At 42.6% G+C, this 14,578-nt stretch overlaps 1 protein-coding gene across 3 annotated transcripts in view; it reads right to left on the minus strand.

Annotated features, from left to right (window-relative positions):
* The window catches only part of igsf3 (immunoglobulin superfamily, member 3), a 64,150-nt gene that overhangs the window by 19,409 nt on the left and 30,163 nt on the right, over window positions 1-14,578 (minus strand). For all 3 annotated transcript variants that reach the window (XM_061287222.1, XM_061287221.1, XM_061287223.1), the window contains exons 3-5: window positions 7,523-7,942; window positions 2,936-3,322; window positions 1,395-1,802 (exon numbers count right to left, since the gene is read on the minus strand). In XM_061287222.1, the coding sequence (XP_061143206.1) occupies window positions 1,395-1,802; window positions 2,936-3,322; window positions 7,523-7,942 (1,215 nt within the window). The remainder of the gene's footprint in view (window positions 1-1,394; window positions 1,803-2,935; window positions 3,323-7,522; window positions 7,943-14,578) is intronic.

The raw sequence follows: 14,578 nt of genomic DNA on the forward strand, positions 1-14,578 counted from the left end.
CTAGCTTAATAGAAAAACTTAATTAAACACGTAACCCGAGTCCAATTTTTTCCATTGAGAAAAAAAAATCTTACATTTGAAACTAATCAGCCGGAAAGCGAGCTACTGTGCCATGATGCCTACTTTTGGCTGTGGCAAACAAATGAAAAGAATAAGTTTCCCAGTGGATGTCTTTCTAGGATGCCCTCCAGGGTTTTGTTAGCAGGCAGCGGGAGTCCATTAGGAGGCTATGAATTCAATTAGGTTACAGTGACCGTATAGAATATATGGAGCATTAGGCTGCCTATCGATTCAGAGGGCAGGTCACAGTAAAACCCATCTTGTGCCCAGTAGGCCACCAGAGGAAATTAGTTTTTTTTTTTTTTTTTTTTAGACAAAACCAGCAAGCCTTATCACAAAATACGAAAGAAAATAACATGTCTATACAAAAGGGATTCGAGTCCTATAATACTTTTTGGTAAGAAAAAATGAGACACCCACAGACCAAAATAAATAGAAGATAAAGTTCTACTCAAAATGACGGCCGCAAAGCAGCACACAACATTCATCTACACAAAAGAGAAGAGCGGGGAGAGACAAGAACCTCTGAACTTGTTTGCTCCAATCTACATAACACGCCTCTTGTTTCTCAAACTAATGTGTCTGCCTGAAACTAACAAATAGCCACTTAAAAACGGACATCTCCTCTTTGTTGCAAGATAATCCGTGTGTGTGCGTGTGTGTGTGTGTGTGTGAGACCTCCCCCCTGCTCTTGACCTGCCAGCTCCTCATTGCTCCGCTCCAGTGGTTTTCTCAGCCTGTACTCAGAATGTTCTGCTTAACTCTGCACTGACTGAGGGCAGACCCATACACTGTGAAACACATCACGGCTGAATTTCCATTCTAATAAATCCAACCAATCTATGTATGTGTGTGTGTGTGCTCGCGAGTGTGTGCATAATGATTGTCACCGCAGCACGCAGCACTTGACGTGTGGCAGGTGGTGTGAGAATGTATCCTAATAGTTCTTTACCCCCAGGCAGAACATGAATAAACCATGGGGTATTCTTCGAGTCGCCACGGACATAAGTAATGGGACACGTGGCCATTATACCTACAGTGGATGAAAATGTGCAGGTGGAACAGCTTGCACTCTTTTGGGAAGACTTTCTCCGAGACTTTCATAAATCTTTCAACCCCCGGCTCACAATCTCTGTTCTAGCTCAGAACATGATTGATGGATGCTGATTCTATCCGTAAACAAATAATGAGTTTGATCCGTCTTTCTGTTGTGATGCCACATTTTGTCGGTTTCCAATTCCACGGGTTGAGTATATGCTCTCTCAGAAAGTGTGTCTAGTTCCGCACATGTGAATGTTCTTGGAAAGACTTGGAGAAGGAAAAAAAAAACTTACCGACAGTTTTGACGGTGACCATCTTCGTGTCTGACGTTTCTCCAATCTGCACCCAGCTGAGTTCCGCTTCAGCGCCGCTTTGAAACCACTCAGTTGCAGTGCAGCTGTACTGCCCCTCATCCTCTGGCAAGACGTTGTAGATGGAGAGTAAGAAGGTGTCAGCCCTCGACCTTTCAACTCGAATCTCGCCATAGGTGGAGCGCTCCCTGTAGGCATCGCTGTGCCGAACCGTGCCGTCTCTGTCCAGAGAGGCCAACCTCTGGGCGGGTTCGTTGCCCTCCTTGTCCGTCCACTGCCAGATGACAGACAGAAGGCCTGTGGTGGACTGCACCAAGCAGGTCAACTGCATCACGTTGCCCTCCAGAACCTCAGACGAGTTGCTAGACAACAAGACGGTCATGTTGCTCTCTGGAAGGAAAACACAGTAAAGGTCAGCAAGTGATGAGATGAAGTCCATTTTTAAAAATGCTTTCCCAAACTGAATCCAAGAGACACGAGGAATCCCATTTTGAGTATTCGAAAGAACGTAAGCCCAGGGGGGGGGGGGGGGGGGGCAATGAGTGGTTGATATCGCCGGGTCTTTTGTGGCCCCAGGCGCATCAGAGTGACGACTCAAGAGCAGTCCGTGGCGGGTTTGGGTTTGTGTAAGGAGGGGATAGCGCTGTTAGTCTTTCGGAACCTGCGGTAGATAATTCACTGAGCTAAGAAGATCACAAGAGGCAGATGAAGAGGAGAGTAAGAAGTCCTTCCAGGCTCTCTTGCTTTCTTTCACCACAACCTCATCACTTCAAAAACATCACAAAGCTCCAGTTAACCCAAAAACTAAAGTGATGTCACAGAAGATCCCCCCAACCCTCCCCTTTTTTCTCCCCTCAGGCCAAACTCTGTTCTTCCTTCCTAATAAAGCCGCGAGAAGTGGATGAATATAGATTGCGTTAGCCTCTTATCTTCTATCACACTCAAACCTAGAAATCCTATTTTTTCCACATTCATTCCAAGACTTTCATACCTGAGATGACGCCACAAAAACAGATTGATCACGGCGATACGACACAATATGGCTATTTTTTTAAGAGCTCGAGGGTAAATTTACAGTGATCAACCAACGCTCCTCATCCAGCTTGGGGAACCTCTTGGCAGACCCTGATGCGTCTTTCTTTGCGTCTTTTTATTTCTTTGTCGTCTTATTTCATGGCTGTTAGTTCAACCTCTGTAAGTCTAGACTCTGCAGCTTTCCATTATACTCCCCCCCCCCCCCCCCCCTCTTCCAACCCTCTTTATGGGAAGCACCATAATTCTACATTACAATTCCTTAGTAATCCACTCAAAGGGGAAAATACATTAGGAATAAGAGGAGCATTATCTGATCGCTCCTTACTCACAGCTAACAATAGAGGCTATCTGTCAAGGCACAGGGAGAGAGGTGGGGACATTCAATACCACTAAAACTGCTCTTATGAATAGCTCATGATTCTTAGTGTAATTGACAAGTAAGGACAGAACAACTAAGCCAGTGGCCTCGTGACCGGATTATGACTCACTGAGCGGCTGCACTGTGATCTGAACGTTGCGGGACCGCTTGCTTCGGTCGATGAAGTCTCCCGTGGGTGTCTTTTCCCGCTCCGTCACGCGGCAGATGTATTTGCCGGCGTCGTCGGGTCGTAGGTGCTGCAGCTTGAGCAGGTGAACGTTGGGGCTTTCCTTGCGCACCGTCATATGGCCGGCGGCTTCGCGGGCCATGTAGTCGGGGCCCAGGACGGGCACGGCACTGGGGCCCACCACGGCCACCGGTGAGCTGCTGAAGACCCACGACACCGAGAAGAATCGCTCGGGGACGTTCTGAGCCTCAATGGTGCAGCGGAGCTCCAGCGGCTCACCGGCCGTGAAGGACCGTCGCTCCGTGCTCACCTGGATGCTGAAGTCACGATCTAAAGAGAAACCACAATCCCACTTTTTAGTATTAATCCAGACATACTCGCTCATACTCAACTTTATTTTGCCCATATTTTTGCATCCCATGACTATAATAATGGCAGTAATGATGGGCAAATGAAGCTTCAAGATGATTCATGAACCCCGTTGTGTTTACTTAGACCTCTAGATGGCACTCTCTGTTCACCAAAGTGCTGAAAGCCCACTGACTTGCCATTTCTTAAAACCCTCACTTTAAACCAACATTTTCATCTAGAGGAGCCGAAGAATACAACAACAAGCTTCATTTGCCCATCGCTGCCATTATGGCACATTCAGTCTTTTCATCAATGCACAAAGCATTAAAACACTTTCCATATTGATTTTACACCAAACTTATGCAATCACGCCTTGCTTTGTGCTCTTCCCCATACAAATGGTCTTGTCAGGGTAAACTCAAGCAAGAAGTCCTACCCATGACTGATTAATTGATTGTGATGCATGTCCCAATACTCTAATCCATAGAGTACATAATGTGCAGTACATAATGACTGGCTACATGTCACTATTAACCTTCGTGCCAAGTACAGAGGAGAAGGCTTCCAACATTTCCACACCAGAGTGTTTGTCAGGAAGTGCGTTAGTCGTCGTAATTACACCTCGAGGCTAGCGCCAACGCTGAGAGGAAAAGCAGCCGTTACCCTACCGTACTCATCATCAGCAAATTAATACAGTAAATAACCCCCCCCACCCCCACCCACCCATCCACACACTCCCACATAGGCACACATAGAAAGTGAGCGTAATTTGGATAAGTGGAAGCGGAGTGAGCACGACCAACTTTGCTGTGTGTGTGCAGGTGGAAGAGAGCGCTTGACTCCCTGTCACACTGCAAGTGAGAATTCTAATTAGGTTCATTTTTTATTGCCGAAGTGAAAGCGAAGAAGAGGGGAGGGCGAGCGGAGCACTCTGACAAATCAGCGTTTCTTTTCTTCTTCTTCTTCTTCTTATTTTATCCGCATGGCGTGACCTCAACCTTTCCTCTTTCCTATTCTCTTGGCGTCTTCTCTGTGGTTGCAACTGACACCATTTCAGTGCCCCAAGAATCCCTTTAATATTCTCGCCTCCTCATTTTAGTATTCAGCCTCTGCACCCAAAACTGTGACTAGGCGCAATCTTCCAGTGTTTGCCAATATCTAGCCTTCAGCTGGAGGCGATGAGGACTTGTTTGGGATATGGACAAAGCTCTCAGGGGTGGACTCTTGAGTCCTTCTTAATTAACGTGCTTTCACGGCATTGGTGTGCTTGGGATATGCATTTGACTATTTCCTTGATACTGGAAAAGAAAAAAATAATTGAAAGGGTCTGTTTATGAAAAACGATTCAAGTTTACAAATGAGCTAGTTAGTTGGCATAGTGACTGAAATTTTACCAAAAGCAAGGAAGTGTTTTTCATTTGTTTTTAAATTATGGACAAGGAGTAGTTTCATGTTTTTTTTGTATAATTATAACTATTGCAGCGTAAGCGTGGGTTACTCTGTAAAAAGTCATCCCAACAATCACAAATCAAGCCAATATATGGTTGTTTTCATTATTGACTGTCACTGGTCTTAAGAAAATTCTTGAAGATCAATAAATCAACATCCCTATCGAACAAGCTATAACAAATACGGTGGGCAGTGTAGCACACAACCGTCATAATTATAAAATACAAATGTAACAAACCAAACATTGTTCTCCCGTTATGTTTTTTTGTCGCCTCGCATCACAATGTGTGGTACAATAAATTCAATCTGTGATGTGCTGCAGCATAAGCAGCCATGATCTCACACGCTGCTTGCAGATTGATTGTTCAACGCGAATAAATAACAATAATCGTCCGCATATATTAAGATGTCAGAGCCCATCTCATCGGACCCAAATCTTTTTGTGTAGACACTAATCAAGAGGGGGTGATGTGTACTGATACGACAAGTAAGAAAAAATGACAGCTCACTATTCATCTTGGCACTTTGTGCTCTGCCTTCCTGATGAGGACAATCAAGTTTGGATTCATGTCATTAATAAAACCTAATAGAAGTGACAGTTCAAATCCCACATTGTTTGGTCCAAGGCTTCAAATGTGAGGGAATATAATTTATTGCTCTTTGCTGTGCATACTGAATTTGAAAATAAGGTGTGAAAAAAATATGACGTAAAATGTCAAGTTAATAACCGGGTGAAAAAAAGCTAACTTTTTTTGTGCTTAGATGTGTACAATTGTGGAGGTGGGTGGCATTGGACAAGAAAAAAAAAAAAAAAACATTCAAGATTTCTTTGTGCATTCATTGCACTTATTGAGATTTGGACCCAGAACCTCTCAACTGTGAGGCAGGAAATCTAAAACCAGAAAAAAAAAAGTTGAAAAGTCTTAAGTGGACCAAAGAGAAAGTTGATTTTAAAAAATAATAGAGGGGGTAAAAAGAAAAGTTTTTTAAAAACAGGGAGTTAAAACAAGATTCCGTCCAAGCCTCGCTCCTTTGATTCTGGCTGTGGCTGATTAGTTAGTGATGGGGCTGTCTTCCACTCCATCTTTTATGATGGGGAGCTTAATGGAGGTGCTGTGCCCTAGCTCCTACAACATCCTCCTCCTCTCGCTGTCAAATATGCACAACTTGACGAATTCGCCCCAAAAACTTCTGCAAGCTTCATCCTCCTCTGGCAGTAAGGCAACACAAAGCCATCCAAAAATCACACGCATCAAGTTTGCGCGCTAACATAAGCACACCTCCGCTGTGTTTGTCGTCATGCAACAACCCCTCCATCTATTATAGATTACAGGGAAGACGGAGAGTGACAAAAGGTTCAGAGAGGGAAACTCTTTGTGCCTTTTGTTTCCTCCGTGAGGAAGCAGGGAGTCGTCTGACAAGCGTGTTTGGGGCGCTATCTGGGGCGCCATCGACGTGTACAGTTCCGGAGCGGATGTGAGACTTTATTGGGAAAGGCTACAAAAAAACGAGATTCATTTGAAGAGATTCGCTTGTAGCAGTTGTGCTCGGATAAAGGCCTTAATGTGGTCGCTGTTTACCATGCAGACATAAGGGCCTTTCCAGTAGACGCACAAAGAAGGACTTCTTCCGAGCGGGTGACGGCACAGCTCGAGTGATAGGGTGAGGAGGTCGAGTCGGGTGGGAGGTGCGGTGACGAGCCATAAAGCTGTCTTTGTGTCTGATCCATCAAGCCTGGGGGTTGAATACTTAGGAGATAATTATCATGAGGCGTCGTCCACCGACAGCCACGCTATGGTGTTACTTGACCCGATGTCCTGCCTCCTTTCTGCCTCATCATTCTCCTCCCCCACTTTGTCATCTCCATTAGACAATCGACCGACCGAACGATCTGAGTTGCCGATGGCACGGTTGCTCGCGCTAATGTACTCAGGAAAAAACATAACTGGCAAAATTTCGCAATGGTTTCCTGACCGCAAAGCTACAAAACAGTGAAATTAATTGACAACAAATTGATTGTGGCAAAAATTGCCTCATCTTTTAATAATCAAGTTGAGAATTATGTTTTGAACTAAACATGCTAAAGTGATGTTCAGCTGTTTTTTAATGATGCAAACAATGTTCATTAACAGTAATCGGGGAAAACCCTTTTTCATACGCTTTAATGCAAATAAAATTGCATCCGATCATTTGATTGACGAACCGATAAAATAACCGATTCGAAAAACATTCTATTGTGACATCTCAAAGTGAAACCATGCCTACTTGCGGTTCACTATTCAAAAAAGAACCCGTTAAAATTTATGCGGAACCGATCTTTAGCTGTTTGCTTCAAAATGCACTTATGCACAACTTTTGTGGCTTTTTTGTAATGCGTAGATCAACACACGATACAACCAAAGTCATGGCAAAAAGGAAAGTAGTAATTGGTTTCGTATATCGACTGTTCTAATCGTTTGTCAAGGAGGAGACTGTCCACAGTGTAGACACCTGTTACACTCACTCGCACCGTTTAAAGCTATTCACATTATCACCGACTGCTTTTAATGTTGTTCGCCAAAGCGACACAAATGCATCAGTGGGAGGTCTGTGGAGGTTGAATAAGCCCTTTTTAGTGAGTTAATGAGCTTAGTGACAGAGGCTGATCAGCAATCAGAGGAAGCCGGCCCGCACGTGCGATGTACATCTGCTCACTTTGAAAATGCAATCTGAATCCCTGACTTCACTCACCGGTGGGCTGAATTCGGAGCGGGGTCTTGTCGCTCTGTTTGCGGGTCATCGCAAACCAGCTGCCGTCCGCGTCCTGGATCCACTCGGCAGCTTGGCAGTAGAGCAGGCCTTGATCCACCGGCTGCAGCTTGTGGATGGTCAGTCGGTAGGATGTGGCGCTGGTTTTGTCTAGTCTGAGGTCCCCCGCCGCCATCCTCTGGCGGTACGGACCCCCGGACCGCAGAACAAAGTCCTTCGACAGGGTGAGCAGCTCCTGAGGCGGGGCCGATGCGTCATCGGGCGCTTTCAGGTACCAGCCCACTGACAAGTGAGTGTGTTGCATCGTGGTCCGGGAAACTTCACAGGTCAGTTGGAGCGTATCTCCTTCCACTTTGGACAGAGTCTGGGCTGGAGCTGATACTGTCAGTGAGTCAGCAATAACTGCAAGGAGAAAATGAAAATCTCAATCAGAGGTGGGGGAAAATGTCATATGGATAAGATGAACAGAATTCATCTAATGAATGAGCTGACAATTAGGAATCTGGCTCAGTGATGGAATAGAGAGTTAGAGGAGGAAAAAAATCAAAGAAAACAGTGCAATGCTATCCATTAGCCATCTATTGATTATTTTCTATACGACTTGCTGCAGCCCGATACAAATATTTTTCTTTGATTGTATTTTTTTTCCCGTATTCCTGTTTTCTCTTGAGCAGGGTTAGAGCATATACAATGTGCAAATCCATTTAAGGGGAATGCACAGGTAGGAAGTGTTTAACGTCAAAATAAATGTGCTGTAGAGGCCATTTTGGGTTAGAATGATCCATTATTTTAAGTGTTCTGTCTCAGTCCATAAAGAAACAGCAGGTTGCTGTGAAACGTGCAGGACCGCCTTGACTACAGCAGACAATTTGGGTTTATGTCTCCTCGTAGTGAAAATAAATAGACATATAGATATAAGCTAAAAGTGCCTCCTAATCTGATTTGCAAGCAAGCGGAGGAAGGAAAATATTTTTCTCTCTGACACGAGCATCACAAGTACCCTTTTGTATGTTCAACTTTAACATGCTATAGTGTGCTGACATCACCGCAGCACAGCCCTCCAGAGAATTGCATGAATATACAAATAAGCATACAATAGAAGGTCACGGAAAAAAAAAAAAATCAGTGTATGCTGAAGGACATAGAGAAAGAACGCTTCACAATCGTGAGGTGAAATGTTTTCGTATGTTATGCACATATTGTATGCAGGCACGGTGCCTTGGAATACTCTCAATGCATATTACGTTAAGACAGCGTGACATCGAGTTAATGGAGCAAATGATGCGTGTGGTGGATCTCACCAGAGCTCAAGATACAGTATGCTGTAATTTGTGCTAAAAATAAACGCTTCCACGTCACCGCGATGCTTCGTTGGCATGGAATAATGTGAAATTGTCTTTTTGTCATTGGCATGGAAACCACGCACCAATTCTGTGGACGAGCTGCTCGGCTGAAGCGCCAAAAACTCAAATTGAATCGGGGTGCCTGGATTGTTTATTTTCTCAACTGCAGAAAGTACACGGAATATGTCAAATACTTTTTTTTTTGTTACACACCCAGAACGTTGAGCGGCATTCTAATGCACTTTCTCTAGTGAGGGGCCAGTAATTTACATGGCTGTCAACCTTGTCAGTCGTTTAGCATTTTATGATAGATGTACGTTATAGTCCATTAAGCTGAACACTAATAAAATATACAGATGTAATCTATTTTGGCAGCCTTTTTCTGTACTATGGAAATGTGACTTTTTAATTGATTATATGACATATTGATATGAGGTATTGGATTTCTCCATGTTTGGTCACATGTCCATACGCTACAACGTGAACTGCTGTCTTCATGAATTTAAACAGTTTTGTCTTTTCGACGCAATAAGTGATTAATCGCCTCATAAGTATTAATGTTTACTTGTAGAGAGGCAGCCATGTGAAGATATTATATTCCATACTTTAATGACACCCGCAATACGATTTTTTAAACTATTTCAAGACGGATAGATGCAAGAGCACAACCATTAATACATATAACTGGGCTCAGGGCCCGCCAGAAAGAGGCAAAGCAAAACTAGGCCAGTCAGACAGATCACAGAGAAGAAGATCGACAAGAGGGGGGCGAATAAAATACTGTGGTTAGCTCAAGTGACAAATGCTGCTAAAATAGATGTCGCAGGAAAACAAAGTGGCCAATAAAGGAGGGTCAAAGTCAGCAGGCCTCTAATGAGGTGCTACATTCTGCCGCTACTGTATACCCGCACGTGAAGGAGCAATTTGCTGCACTTCTTTGACTCGGTACAATCTTCGCATTCACTTCTCGCTCACCTCAAGTGAGTTATTATGGCAATATTAGGCATGGGTGCAATAAAGCTTTTCTGCTGATATATGCCTTTGTTGTTTGTATGATACAATTACTAATATGGGACCGTAAGTAGGCCGTTGCCTGTGTTTATAGTGAGAGGTTCTGTTTATAATGCTTTCTGGCTGGGCAACCTCACTCTCTTAATGGGTCTTACCGCTGGGCAAGCGGATTTCACTGGAACCGTATTGACATGATTTAATCCTGTTGTTGTCCCGCAAATTAGTGTCTTCCAAATTAGGGACCCCGAGCAATAAAGGGTACCAAAAATCCGAAAATAAGTGAGTGAGATAGGATTAGGTTTTTAATCACTTTTTTTGGGGGGGGTTAGTTAACCAGATTAGGATAGATTAGGACATAATGGTAATTTTTGATTTATTGGATCGGCACAAAATGATTAAAGATAAACCAAAAAAATATCAAACAGTGGCATTTAAAGGAAAGATTTGGCTAACTATATTTTTGTAATATTGTTAGTATTTTGTTTTAATACTAACATGAAGATATCTATTAAAAAAAAAACTACAGTAAAAATAACTTGATCTACGGAAAGTGTTACATTTGGAAAAAAAAAAACAGTTTATCCCTTTGCCCTATCATTTGATATTTCTATAAATCATTGACAATGATTTCATAGGCCTTGGCAGTGGTCTACAGAGATAACAGAGAGCCATTGTAGTTTCTAAGGATGTTATAAAATATTTATTACTGGGTGAGTACAGCGGTTCTACTTAAATTGTCAATTGCTGTTCCAAGCATGGAGAGCCTGAATGCCTCGCAATCAGAGACTGAGCGGCAGTCGCACGAGACTGTTACCACAACAACCCACCTACACTACAACCTACCATCACCATAGCAACCCTCCCACATGATGCTTAGGGCTTCTGAGAACAGTTTAAGCGTCACTGGGATAACCTTGTGCCCCTTGCATCCTTTCAATATCTTTTGTGAACCCCTCTATAAGTCCCGTTAGACTGAAAGAATTCAGCGAGTTGATGCTTCACGGCTCATGGCCTCACTTCTTATGGAGACATTTAACATTGGGACAAGTCCTCAGTCCAGAAGACCAATCAGATTTAGAGACAGATCAGTCAGGGATAGCAGACCAATCAGTGAGCGTCACCCAATCTCAACATTTCTGAGGTTGTGGAGATTTTGTAGTGGCCCCACTGACCTCAATCTGGGAGCGGATTAGGAACAGAATGAAATGGCATTTCTGGGCACAAACACACACGTTATTCTGTCACTTGGGACAACATAGGAGTGACTTAAACTACCTCAACTTTTGAGGTTAAATTATGTCATAAATAGTGCATGTCAACCTGAAGCATGATTGTTGGGGAAAATGTGGCTCTTGACGATCAATCAACACTGGAAACAAAATAATTACATTGTTCTACTGGTGGTGTCTCCTTTCACTTAAAACTAAGCCAAATGTGATTTCCTTGTCTTGTAAATGTCTCCTTGAAATACCTTTTCCAAGATGTTTTTTCTTTTTTGGAGTTATCTAATACATTAATTTATTCTGGCAACAGTTTATTTTATGTAGCAATCTGGATTTACTATTAATTTTTAATTATTCTAGGCAGGTATTATTCAAGAGTGAATCGATTAAATGGCTTGAATCAAAACATTGATGATGTCATTAAAATGTAAATATATATATATATATATATATAAATATATTTAAATTTTACAAAAGAAGGCCGGAGCTGAAAATCAAACTGTAGCTCAGACATGCTAATTATTCAGCTAAAATGTGGCCCACTAAATAAATTGCACATTAAAATTGTATAATACTGGTATTCTTTGCGGATTGGCTGGGTGAACTCATCTGGCTTTTCTACTGCCTTATAGTGAGTTTTTGGTTTTTTTTATGCTAAATGTGGCTCCTAGCTTTTTAAGGTCCAACTGCAAAAAAGAAAAAAAAAAGAACTTATTGAAGAGGTTCAGTATTTTTCTCCCTGGATTCCCTTTTTAATATTGAACTTGACTGATCATCCTTCACATTTTCGGTTTGGTGAGTGAAGGCAGCGAATAAAAAATGTTTATTATTTTGTCTTTTTGACAAGCACAGAGGCTTTCAGTCCCCCATAACTCTTCCCTCCCAGTGTACCTCATTTACATTTTTTTTGGGGGGCTTTAATCTTCCCTCCTAGCCCATCTTCTCCTTCCGTCAAACCTCTGAAGTGAACGACGCTCGTCATTGCTCAAGCTGCCCTTTTAAGTCCAAGCATGAGGATGCGCAAGTAGGAGGGGAGGGAAGACACAAAAACAGTGGAAAAGCAGACTTTGGCAAAGATGAGACGGGTTGAGAAGAGATGATTTATCCAATGTGACCTGTATATTCCATGCATCCAAACTTCTTTCCTCACACTTTGTTCAAGGCTTTTTTAAAAATTGCATGCTGCGTGTACTCGTTTTTTAGTTTGACACATAAAAATAGATTTCTTTTCTGCTCCATTGGTGCACATAACATATTTATGTCAACAAGCAACATAGTAGGCGTCTCATTAGGACATGGTGGCTGCCATGCATAAACCGGCCAAAATATATATAGCAAGTACATTTTACAGTTGAACCTCAGAATTTGAATGCCACGCATAATTTTTGTTAGACTTCCCATTATCAGTTTAGACACTGTTGAAGTACTCACTAGTATGTACTTGTATGATCTGGGTCATGACGCAAAAAAAGGTTGGGGTATATCTAAGCTGGTATGGGCCGAGAAGCAAGGTACCTAAATTAGCCTGTGACCTTAAAATCAAGGTACACACCAAACTGATTTTGGGAGTACTGCTAGAAAAGACCCCCTGAGGGTAAACATAATTAATGGGGGTCGGTGGTGAAAATGGGTTTTACATCCTTGGAATTAAATTGCTACTTTCTACGTGGCCTGTAAAGTTCAAAAAGATTTTATGATGGTGACAGTTGGATCCTATAATGGATCAATTTAAAATACAGGCCTATCCAGCAGGGGGAAATTCTGAATCCGAAGTTGACCAGGCTCTCTGTATTCCAACGTTATGTGGCCCTTAACGTGGAGTATTAAGCAAGTTTAAATGTTTGATCTCATTTAAAATATCAATGCAAATGTCTAATGAGTCTATCTTGGCAAGAGAAGCATTTCACAGGGGGGCGAGTGCAGCAGATGTTCAGACACAGTTGAAGTAGGTACCGATTTAGGTAGCGTGGCAGCGTGTTAAGTGTCGGCTTGTTGGTGCAACTCAAACGGCCGCTTGGCAAAGCCAGCAGAGCAATTAATGTTAATTTCTTGGTGAAACAGATAAAAGTGCTGAGAGGACGACAGAGCGCGGGGGAGGCGATCCTCCGCTGCAAATCACCGAGGCAAGATGGCGGCGACTCAAGCGGGTGTATCGGGTCAGGACGCAACACAATTAGGGATGAACACGCCAACGGTTTCTCCTACACCTGTCACCGACATCCTCGTTATCCATCGTGCTTCAAACTCCAAACCATCTTGGAGATTGCTGTCGAGTCGCTCGACTGGCCGATGAGGAGGTACAATGGGGAGATAATTGGGGTTTAAATGGGAAGACGAAGGTGAGGAGCATAACAAATTTTGTCAAACTCAAGGCGTTGAGCTAACACAAGCAGAAAATAATGTCAGATTACAGCGAACATCCCGTTTTTTGTCTGAGATACATTCCAGACCACCCATCTGTTTGATACTTCTCACATATATTTTAGACTAGGGCAACAGCTAACGATTTCTTAAATAATTGATTAATTTATTCATGATTTCAAATTGACGGTGCAGAAAACACACAAACAAATTAAAAGCTTCATGTTATAGTTGATCTGTAATGTTTTTGTAAAATAGGCAAAATGTTGATCATTATTTTCCAAAGCAAAAACACCTACTTGGAAATGTTTTATTTTGGTTCAACACAAATATAATTAGTCTGCTTTCATGGAGACTGACAGAAATTTGAGACTTGTTATTGTAGAGAGGCTGAAATTCAGAGGACCTGAACTATTAAAATTACTAGATTACGATTTTTTCTTTGATGACTAAACATTTGCCGATTAACCGACACATTTGATTATTTTAAAAGATATTTTAAAATGCTTTTGGAAGATTATAGTCTCAGTGCACTCACATGCCTTTAAGATGCATTTAGTGCTGTAAATGCTATAAAAACATGGCTGTGGACTATTTAAATAAGGTATTTTTATATTGTGGTTTTCAAATATTGAGGATTATCTGGAACGCAAGCCCTGCAATGGATGGGGTATATTGTATTCTCTTTGTAGCCTTATGCCAAGATATTTCCTCGCAAAATAGCAAATGCAACCAAACACCAACTTTGACAAACGAGTCTTAAGCCTAATAAGGAGCCAAGCCAAATGAGAACTCAGCAGCAGGGAAGAGAGGGGGTGATGGGTAGGGTCAGGGGGTTTTTGTGTCAAAAAGTTGGAGGCTGCAGTGCGCGATCGAGGGCCTCGGCAGGGGTTCCATCCATAATACAACACACGAGCATGATCAGAGGAGCCCGAGCAACTTAGTGGAACCTAGATGAAGCGCATCGCTTCATGGCTTTCAGCGCTTTTAAGTGTCCTTCTCAAATCTTGTGTCACACAATTATCAGACACGGCCTCAAAAGCATGCTGCCCATGTAATATTTTAATGCAATCCAGTGTAGCCATATTATGTATTGTGTA

The sequence above is a fragment of the Syngnathus typhle genome, linkage group LG9 (genome assembly GCF_033458585.1).
Source record: "Syngnathus typhle isolate RoL2023-S1 ecotype Sweden linkage group LG9, RoL_Styp_1.0, whole genome shotgun sequence".
Taxonomy (NCBI): domain Eukaryota; kingdom Metazoa; phylum Chordata; class Actinopteri; order Syngnathiformes; family Syngnathidae; genus Syngnathus; species Syngnathus typhle.